The sequence below is a fragment of the Cydia strobilella genome, chromosome 19 (genome assembly GCF_947568885.1).
Source record: "Cydia strobilella chromosome 19, ilCydStro3.1, whole genome shotgun sequence".
In the NCBI taxonomy this organism is placed as follows: Eukaryota; Metazoa; Arthropoda; class Insecta; order Lepidoptera; family Tortricidae; genus Cydia; species Cydia strobilella.
The window spans coordinates 9,048,914-9,060,498 of NC_086059.1; the positions used below are offsets into that span (position 1 = coordinate 9,048,914).

The window sequence follows — 11,585 nt, forward strand, 5'->3', positions numbered from 1 at the left end:
TACAAGATAAGGATTGTGCCAATTTTATGACGTATCTGAAATATCGATCAATGGCGGTCGGAAAGGAAAACTGCATGTCTATATTGAAAATCAGATAACATCATACACAACACAACACAACATAACAGGACAAATCATACATGGTTAATAAACTGATCATACAATCTAATTTTTGTTTCCCACATGAATTTAAACAATTTATATTTGGCCAATCGGCAACCGCTCTCTTACTTACATATTTTCAGTAATTCAACTAAGTGACATGGTTGTCCCGTCAGACTAAATTGGGTCATAATTTTATATAACTTTTCTGTAAGTACCCAAGAGTTAAGAGCATTGGTAAAACAAATATGAGCCGCGAGAGTATAAAGTCTAAAACAAAATCGTACGTTAGTCTCCATTATTCTTATCTACCAGAAACATGATTATTTGACCGATAACTGCGAAGACAAAAATAATAATATAATTATTTTCTGCATGTAGACGGGCTAAGTGCACTAGTTTTTAGTTAAATAGGTCAATAGAAACACTAAACTAAATGCAGTTGCATCAAGGCGAGTGCATTTACCTAGCGTGATAGAACAACCTCGCTCATTCAATTTTACCTAACTAGCAATAAAACGGTTTTTAAATAAATAAATAAACTGAAATAACCCTTTAAAACTACACTAACAACTCTATACTGTGCGCTTAGCGATCTCAATTCTCGCTAGAGCTTAAAATTTATTTTTTACCATTTAATATACGTATAAAGATATGTTTAGTAAAGAGTTATTTTCGTTTATGTATTTCTAAGTTTTTATGTGGTTTTTATTGTGCAATTTATTCTAAGTAACTATCGAAGCTTAAACTAACTTTGCATCGACTTAAGAAATTTGACATTAATCATGATATTGCCACAATTCGTCCACATTTGTGTGAGAATGCGGTAAGCAATTGAGTTTTCGATAGTCTCTTGAGGTCGTTATGCCTGGTGGTATAACACCCATCTTTATAATAAAGCAGATAAATAAAAATAAACATACGTCCCTTTCTATAGATAATTAGAAATGACGGAATGTTTAAAAAGGTTTAGATGACAAAGGGTCATTGTCCCGCCTATATTTCGCTTATTCGATAGTGTTGGCATACCTGTATTACCTCACGATTCAAACAAATGATTGAGTTCTAAATTTAAAATCTGTATAAGTACAGACACTGATTAAAGTCTGCATTCCCGTGAGTCACACATTAAACATATTATTACTTACGATTAATGTAGTCTGAAGGAACCAGACTGTTTCCATTGAGATTGCGTAATATTTTATCGCAAATTTTGGAATCATGTAGACATTTTCCGTTGGTTGAATATAGTGTCTATTATTTAAGATGTGGGAACTAAATAATCTGAACGCCGAAGATCTTTTTTAGTTGTTAAGTAAACGTCCTAATATTTGTCATCCTAATTCTAATATTTGATAGCCTATTCTCACCTTTATTGTTAGGAATATTGGGGCAAAGGGGCAAATAGAAATATGAGTACTAGACCTAGTAATTGGTGTTAATGTCAACAACAAACTATTTGGCCGAGACTGAACCGAGGACCTTCCGAAAGCTAGGGCACTCACTGGCACTGAGCCACGGCTCTCGCATTGAGTGACTGAGTGAGTCACTATGGAGATATTCTAACGCTGTTCGAAGTGGCCGGGTAGTCCCAATTCTACGTACCGTACTTACACTAGGTAAGGTTTTAAAAGGGGATTTCTTTCAAGCAAGTCCGTTTAAATATGATTTGACAAGTAAAGTGAGAATATTGTCTTCGGTTACCGCGATAGTTACTCATGAAATAAAACTATGAAAACGGATTATATCGCGTATATTGAATTTATAATACATCCCGACGTTTCGAACTCTTTACAGCGTTCGTGGTCAACGGGTGACTGAGGAAAAATTACAAAATGCAAAAATACCCACATACTAAAAATAATGAACAATCATAGACTACAAACTTTAAGGCTGGTTGTACATGCAAAATCGGTTCATAAGGCTAGTTATACACTATAATTATTTTTCAAGTAAAGATATATATATATATACGCGATAAAAATAAACTATGCCGGCTCCAACCCTACACCACGGACCCGAGAAGATTTAATTCCCTCCTAAATTGTAGGAGGGTATCCCAATATGGGACCGGCAACAAACTCGGCGGGACACATCTTTTCAAAACATCAGAATGTCCAGCATCATCCAACAAGCTTGAGCTTAAGCTTTTATCCTGGAATCACAAAAGGCTGTCTAGACAGTTTGAGATATTAAGCGTATTTATCAAGCGACTCCAAATAAAGTTATATAATCCCAATAACTCGAGGCATTGAGGAGTCTGTAGAATACCTTTTACATTTTCGTAGGAATAAATAATCTCAAACATATAGAATCGTATCACAGATACATATAACTCAGTAATTGCTTTCAGTCGGGAAAAAATGAAAGAGATTCTTATGACTTTACTTCATCCTTTAAACTTCGATAATAAAGATAAATTGAGTTAAATTAAGTACCTCTTAAAACACAAAAACTGCTTTGTTTCTTTATGAAGATCACGCGGAATGACTGCAACAAAAAATGGACGCGGGACATTTAGCGATTAGCGACCGTCTTACTAATTACAAATAATGACTTAAATGAATCTCATTGCACATAAATAGTCCTTTTGTATTTCTCTTCTCACGATTTCAAGTAAAAACTAGATCAAGTTAAGAAAAAAACGTTGAATTCCGTTTAGAAACTGACATTGTAAGAAATTGTCTATGACTTTAATTGTTGCCAAGCAATTTGTTTAAGGTTAAGATTTATGAATAAAACCTTTGTTCAGGGTTAGAATGGTTTAGCCTATAATTACCGACCCTTTAATCTACATTGAAAGATATTAAAACGCGTATGTAAGGCCACTTGCCATAGAGGTCGAATGCGCTGATATATTTTTTTACGGCCAATTAAAATTCATAAAGACAATGCTTTTTTAACAATGTCGTAACGGAATATTTATTTATCAGTAGAATTCTTTAACTTTATGTGGATTTTATTTTACAATGAAATGAAATGAAACCCCGATTTGCGGTAGATTTTTTTAGATGACATAACTACCTATATATATGTCGATGACAAATATGGCGTACCTATGGTTCCGGCCGCGCCTTGGCCGTGAAAACAGCTATGTAATTAAACGAAACTGTTGATTTAATTCTCTCATTATTCTCCTTCAATGTCTAATAAGTACATACAATAGCATGGCCGTTAGATACTCAATTGCATTAAACTTAGGTCATTTTTTAATTAGATAACGAGTTCCTATTATTAGGTATATAGTAGGGCTTTGTAGCCCTTAGCGAGCTACAAAGTTTTTTTTTTACTATTTAGATGGCAAACACGCATACGATCCGCTGTATTTTATAAAGTAATTTTAATTTCATATGATCGAAAAGTATCGCGGAACTTAAAGGCAATGATATTGAACGGCGTGGCAAAAAAGCCAACTATGTTGAGACAAAATTCTCGTATTTTTTTAACATTATGTCAATTGTCAAATGGTAAATGCGGCCCAAATACGTCAGGCGTTGTAGGCGTGACAACGAACGCTTGCAACTCTTAGGGGGGGTAGTGAGGCGTCAAGTATCTATAAGAATAAATTCATAGTGACTTGACTATGAATGTATTTTTTTCTATTCAATATTTTCAGGATGGTTATGCTTGCCTAAAGAAAAGTAATTGAAAATATTGTATAATTATATCAATTACTTTTGAGGTTATAGAGTTATTAACTAGGTATCATGATGAGACACAACTTTTCCTTGTGATTGGTATATTTATAGACATAAAATGATGATTAGCTAAAAACAGGGACAAGTTACCGTTGTACACTTGAATCATTAAATAGGTTTGATAAGCAAATGAAAATCCAGTAAAGATTTGCCTGTCCATTACCACGAGTTAACGATTATTTATAAGCTTTAGTGAGTCATAATTCGTGTAAAAGGTCAGTAACTGCTTGATGCCTAATCTCGTGGGTTGTCTCGCCAAGTTTCTTGCCCACATCATTACCGAATAGTATGAAATGGTATTTAGTTTTAAATCTTAAAAATAAAAATTCAAAGATTCAAAGATCTATTTGTTCAACATAACAAACACATACATACATGGGTAGGTTTTGTAAATCTACTAAGTTTTTGGCTTTAGGTACTAGATTTTCTACTCGTTTTAAATTTGCTAGTTTGCTTCGTCGTGATGTCTTTGCAGTGGTTTTGGTTGATTTACTTTTTTACCTAGCGATTATACTAACTTTTGGTAACCAAATATATATTACAACCAGCCGAAAAATTGCATAGCCACTTTAGCAATAAATTCATTTATAATGAATCCATGTAATTTTGTAGCTCGCTGTACTGTGTACATTTACCTGTTAAGAGTCATACGAACCGGCGGCTTTTTGACACTTTTTATTGAAAAATGCATATAGGTACATATCACTGACGAAAGATAAGTTTATACTTATCAGTCAACGATTGCATCAGTAAACTTGCATAAGTTACAATATACGCAATGGAATCATAGGTTTATGCACTTCGCGCAAATCGTATAAATTATTTAGGTAATAAAACGGTAAATTTCGACAAAATTCGAGAGCGCACAACGGAATCCTAAGTACGCACAATATCCGATCTTATGTTATTGTTCACACAATTGATTTTGCGATGCAGTAGCATAAACATCCTACGGACAGTCAATCCTATATTAGAACAACTCTAAACATAAATTATCTAACTTCCGTTGGCATGCACATGTAAGGCATCCTGTTTGAAAATATACCTCGCGAAATGGATAACTTAAAAACCGGCCATGCAAGTGCGAGTCGGACTCGCGCACCGAGGGTTCCGGACTTTTTTGTATTTGTTTTTATAGCGGCAACAGAAATACATCATCTGTGAAAATTTCAACTGTCAAATAGGGACAGACGGACGGACAGACAGCGCAAAGCGACTTTGTTTTATAATATGTAGTGATATTTTGTGTTAATTTACTTAGAAATCGAAATAATAATGAAGTAATTTTTTTATCTTATTTATTTTATAAATAATGTAGTTACACAATAAACATAATGCTCGAAGCACCAAGCACTTGCTGATTTACCATGATTTACATTTCGTTCGTTTCGTACACAATTCAATCGTTTGTTCCTTATGGCCCAGTTACGTCAATAGTAAAGTTACGAAAGTATCCAGCAAGGGCCCGCATTATATTTATCAATGTGAATCTAATTCCAATTCAATCTGATTGTCATTACGTTTCACTCGCACGTGTACAATTTTGCTTTACCAAAGCGTCAAACTTTCATTCAGAAATGTCCCTAATCGTTCAATATAGCAACAGTCATGTATTACCAGCGGCAACGCGTACGCAATGTGTCAAATGTCAGAGAAATTACAATTTTAAATCTATATAATTGCGGTGGTTGAACCTATGCACGAGGAAACCTTATAATAGCTGTCCTGTTTTTTCAAAACAATTGAAAAACTGCTTTATTGTAACTGTAAACGGTTTTTATTCAAATGACTGCGAAATGAGATGGTAAAGATACCAATTAAATTTAAACCTAATCACCAGAGTGATATAGTCGAAGTTATAATGATTTGATGAAGTCAGGAATTCACTGTACGGCCAGTAGGGACGTGTCACTCGTATGAGACGTGACTTCGCATCCTGATTGATTCGAATCGATCTACATGCATTCGATTTCGAAATTGCGTTTCAAAACGGAGCTCTAATTTGAAATTTCGAACGTTTATTTTCGTGTTTGTATTTTTAAATTTTACTAACACTAACAGAGATATAAACTGTGTTAAGACTTTATTAAATTTTATTAAATATCCGTCTGATTTCGTAATACTAATAGATTGGAATTCCTTTACGTGATGTTTCGACAGTTATACTAATGTCTGTTTTGTAAATCGTGATTCTGAGTTTATTTTTATCTAAAACGGGCGCGTTTGAAAGTGACAGTTGTTGTTGTTCTAAAGAAAGCTATGACATCACTCATTTGTCAAAACTAACAACCGGCTATACCGGATCTAACTGGTTTGTCTAATATTAGTAACAAAGTTATGGTTCAGTATGTTTAAAAATATTTTATTGTTTAATCCTAATCGAGGTTTTTGCTTATAGCAACGCAAGCCTGATTTGTATGATCTATTCGGTCTGGCCGTCACGAATAACGAACGACTCTATTTATAACCATGCCCATACGAGTCTTCGCGTTTAAATTTAGAATATTAAAAAGGAAAGTGCGTTAAGAACGAAGCTGGATTTTGAATATCGAATCCTTTGTATACTGTAATCGGTTCTCTTTTTAAATCTTATTTGAATTTCGAATGCGTTTCGTTGAAAATAGCTAAAGAAGTTTCTAGATATGTCACGAAATGTGTTCATAAACATTTGACAACCCATTTAGATACAGTAAAAGGTGAAATGCTTTCAAGCACTCTGTCTTCAAGATATGGCCGATGGTTGCTTAACTAACGACTTTGTAAATAGCTTACATTAGACAATTCACGGTTTTTGGACTGCCATTTGCATTTAACATTAATAGATAAAGAATAATAGTGTTGACAAATTTACAGAAAGGTCTTGGAAAAGTTACAAATATGGTGAAATTGAAATAGAGACTCAATCTAAAAACAGTGCAAAATATTGCGCGCAGACCTTTTCTAATTGAACCAAACAAACACAGAGTATAAGCCTTAAAAAACAAATTATAAAAGCTACTTCATTCTTTTAACTTCCTATTATTTAACTACAGAAATGCGGTGTGTATTTCTGTAGTTAAGTAATTTATCTATAAGAAGTTGCAAGCACGTAGTCTATGATTTGTTATTTTTTTAAATACACCCGTCAAGTGCAACCCTCAACACGCCACTTGACATAGTTTCCTGCCAATATCAATTGATTGCCGAGGCCTGTACAATGTCTTTGTCAAGGAATTTACGAGTATACAAACTTATCTCGGCTTAATGTTGCTTTGTTATCTTTTAACCCAATTCGGTGTGACCTTTTTACTACCGGCATCATCGTTTATTTTGACTTGAGTTTCCGAAACAATATTTGAAGTTGTTCTTTTCCTGGACTCCATTGTTATTTGGCAAGCAAATTATTAAGAAGAACTAATATAATACATTTTTAGATTTAAATCTCTAATCATAATCAATTTTAGTACTTCTGTTGTTTGTATTTTTTTTTGTGTAATTTGACATTTATGTTTATGTAAATTTTTTTTGTAATTTTGGGTTAATTTTATTGTTTGTAAAAATTGACATGTAAAAGTGCCCCTGTGGCCTATTTGCGGAATAAATGTTTGATGTTTGAATCTTAAACTATTTTTTAACGTCTGTGCCGTCATCACATTTTGTTTATGGTGCTGTCAACTGTCTTTTACAAAATTAGTTCCATTTTTAAACTTGGACGACAAAGTATTTAAATTTCGATCCAAAACGGTCAGCCGTTAAAAAAGCAAAAGCATTTGAATATAACAAAAGATTTTAATGGAAATTACAATTCTATACCAAGTGGGTTGTACTCATAAAGCCAGCGTTAATGGCACTTTAAATCCCATCGGAAATCAATGATAATATTATATTTGTGTGAACATTGAACATAGAGTTGTCACATTTATCATAATTTATATTTTATGGAGGAAAAATTTATCATCCAAAAAAAGATCAAAAGACTTTCTTTATGTGACTCCAATTGAATCTTAACATTTTCAGTCCAATGAGGGCTAACGCATATGAATTCGCCGCTAGGGGCGCTAGTGTAGATGGTGGTCTTTTCCATAGTTCGAAATATCACTTGTCACTTCAATGATTGACAGCTGTTCTTTAGTCTTTTGGACCACCATCAACAGAGGCGCCAACTGGTGAGCAAAAAAACGATAACCCTCATTGCTTAGCAACCGAATTAAAAAAAAGTAATAATTTCCGCTACAATATTAGTACAGGTATATTGTTCAACTAAGCAATGTAATGTCCAGTGTCCGAATTGTATGTATTTAGTTTACCAGAACATCTGTGCCTTCGTTTGTTCTAAGTGACTATCAATAGAACGAAGTCCAAATAGGTTCTTGTCAAATCATCCTTAAGCACTGCGACAGACAAAGAGATAACGTATCAATTACTCAAGGTACGGTTATACTAAATATTTGACTACATTAACTGTTAGACTATTATGATGCAATTATAAATTTTAATTGTTTTTAATAGCGTTTTAAACAAATCTTTCAAAATTAAAGATAACACATTTTTATTAAACGCTATTGATTCCTACGCTCAGGTTTTAGTTTAAAATATAATACCCAACCAGTCGACCAACAGAAGACACCTTCTTTTGCAACCATTGGCGCAACAGTTAGCAAGAATTACATAGGTACTCACGTGAACTCTACGTGAAGTGTGAAGCCAGACATTAGGAAATATTGATATACTTTACTAGTCGACAAGTTTTGTTACCGCTAACTTGTCATCGCTACAATTTGGCTGGGTTCCAAACACTAGATTGTCTTGTAAAAAGTTGTCAAATTTTCTCAATCTTGAAGGTTATAAATCTTAATGCCGCGTATTACACAATGTTTTACGATACTATGAAGATAGTAGTAACCTAACCGTGTACTAACAGTTTATGTTTCTTTAGAAAAAGGGGGACCTTCGGAGTTTCATTGAGTGTTCGTGATCTTGCAATAAGCATATGGCGACATTCCTCACTTAGCCGATCTCCGCCAAAACACGTTAATTGGCCAAGTTTTAGAAGATCACCAGATGTAAGGCATTATTTAATAAAGTTTACCTCATGTTATGTGAAATACCGCGTTTTAAAACATAATACATAATTATCCATCTCATATTCTACCAGCAGTATTGATACCGTCCGATGTTTCAATGAAATTAAATTATTATTACTGAGCGTCTTCATTTCAATTTGGAGGCGTTTAAACATATCAGACCTGTCTTAAACAGTTCGTCTGTACTTTACTTTACCAAGTTCACCTTCGCTCGCCTCCCCACAGTGTATGCAAAAACGTCATCTTACAACATAAGGTTCAACGACATGTCATAATGACGATGTCAAAGGCCATTCAGAGACTTAAATATTTAAAGCTAATAAACCAACCGGTTGCAAAATTGAGCCCTCGTGAGAACAGCTGCCCACGTCTATTATGGCTTTTTCAATTGGTCGCCTGCGATTATTTGGGGTCAGGAATGAGTCATAGACCATGTGAGCGATACTGGGTCTCAGCTTGTACCTAAAGTAAACAGAGACAATACTCAAGTGGTCAGAGACCTTTAAATGAAAGGATAACATGAAATTGTTTATAATGATAACAACAAATAGTATTTACTCGATACACGTGGATTTACAACATTGTTAGGGAATTTTAGCGTCAAGAGAAGATTTGCGCAGGTAGGTATCAAGTATTCAAATGAATCTTGGAGGCTCACCCGTCGGCCAATGAGAGCAGAACGTGTTTGAAACGCTGGGACTACTTGGATTACAGTGATTAGTGTCTGACACGAGATACCCGCATGATCTTTGGACCACATACAACGAATGACAACTCTTAATGGGTTCAAAGATACGGTGGAATTTCTTCCACTCAATATTTATGTGGAAACGGTTTTTAATTAGTCCTAATATTTATAAACAAGCCGTTTGACTACTCATCTAGTTTGAATATCCGGAAATGTTAACGAGGTAAATAATTTACGCGGAACACAACTTGAAAATCTTCTTGCATTATTCTGAGGAACAACTCATATTTCTTTATGCCTAATTGTTTGGATGCAGGAATATTTGGACGTATTTTGCATAATAATTATGTTCAAGTGGTTTTTAATCAATGATAAAGTATGTTGATATTTAAATACGTATGGCGTTCGAATCCAAACGATAATTTACGTCATCGACGGCGAGCATAACAAATAAAAGACATGAGTGGAGTCGGAGTCCGCGTAGAGGTTTGCAAAATTAATCGTGCAGCTCTTGCACGGTATTAAGTTAACCGTTACGTCCATCGGTTCTTTACCTCAAGGAGCTGGTGATGGAGCGCGAGCGTGACCTTGTGACTGACGAAACTCGTCGAGCGACTGTGGGAATCTCTTCATTAACAACAGTCACCGACGAATGCTTTACTTGTTCTCTTTAGCGCTCATAAATCAAAAATTGCAACCGCTAGAAAATAAAACAAACATGGGAGCTCAGGTAGACGTACGGACCGGCACTAATAGTCTAATAATACTGTGAGTTTTGGCTCCCAGCCCGCGCTAGGGATGCTCCTAACAAAAAAAAGGGAATTTTAAAAGACGTGTCATTTTCTAACACAAAACATCATGCGTTGGAGGTCAGTTTTGTTTGAAAATATTTTGTATCATAATGCCAAACCGAATATGTATTGAATTTAAGATGTCGATGTCTTTGTGCTTGCGTCAATGTTTTGGCGTTGCTTGGTTCGTTGTCCGTTAGCAACAACCCTAAATTTCTCGTCACGCTATGTTTCTTTCACGTTTAAGTGGTTTTGAGGGAATTCGCTATTTATTGCTTTCACACGAGTGTCGGTCATCATGTCGCTCATTAATTTGCTTTAGTACTGGTTTCAAGGATGAGGTAGATTTATGGCCGTACGGCTCTCTCTTTTTGCATCATTATAATTCATTGTAACGACATTACATTCATTGTGTCGTGGAGCATTCTCAAGTTGGTCAGTTTTGGAAAGCCCATAAAACCATTGACACTTAAAAGTAGCTGCTAGGAATGCAGAAGAGTTGCAAAGTTTGGTTAAAACTTACCGATTGGATACTGTTCTGAGCCCGGGTCGTCGACAGAACACCAGCAGCGCTAGCGAGTTGGCAGCCGCCGACACCAGGTACAGGACCAGGAGAACGATCTCCTCAGCCAGCCGGTCCTTAGCTTCCATCTCCTCTGACATTAACGTTTGTCCAGGAGACATGAAAGCAGTTTCCAGTCAACAGTCATCACTTTAACTAAACACTGCACGTAACTAGACACTTTCAGTACGAAATACAATCCAGAGTTGAAGCAAGTCGCTGCAGTGGAAGTCGCGTAAAGTTTTGAGAACACAACGGCCGGGGCGACCGCGTCTTTCTCTCAGCGCTGTCGGTTGACAACTGTGTGAACTGTGCACCGCTCAGCCGGTCGCGCGTGGCAAGCTATCCCCACCTCCGTCTATATCTACTTTTCAGACTGCTTCCACGAGTGGGAGACTTGTTTTAAGTTTTAAGTAAGTTAAGCTAATAGTACCTATAGGTAAGTTGATTCTTGGTAAGATTTATCGAGTACAGTTAGTAAGGCGTATAATTAGGTATACTAGGAGATACTCCTTCTTGTATCATGTCTCAATGTATTAAGGTGTATTAGTGGTTAGTATTCAAATTTACTGATTGTCCACGCGATAAACGATTTAGGTACCTACCATATAACAGGCAGAATTAAGACGTAAAAAAGCTCTATACGTACGTTACCTTAATGTTGACGAAAACGAGAAAAGG

General features: G+C 35.3%; 1 protein-coding gene across 1 annotated transcript in view; it reads right to left on the reverse strand.

The window, feature by feature from the left end:
* LOC134750206 (5-hydroxytryptamine receptor 1A-alpha) overlaps positions 1-11,234 on the reverse strand; it is a 31,033-nt gene extending 19,799 nt beyond the window's left edge. Inside the window, exon 1 of the mRNA XM_063685338.1 lies at positions 10,866-11,234. Within this exon, the coding sequence (XP_063541408.1) occupies positions 10,866-11,026 (161 nt within the window). The 5' untranslated portion in view covers positions 11,027-11,234. The remainder of the gene's footprint in view (positions 1-10,865) is intronic.
* Between the last annotated feature and the right edge of the window lie 351 nt (positions 11,235-11,585).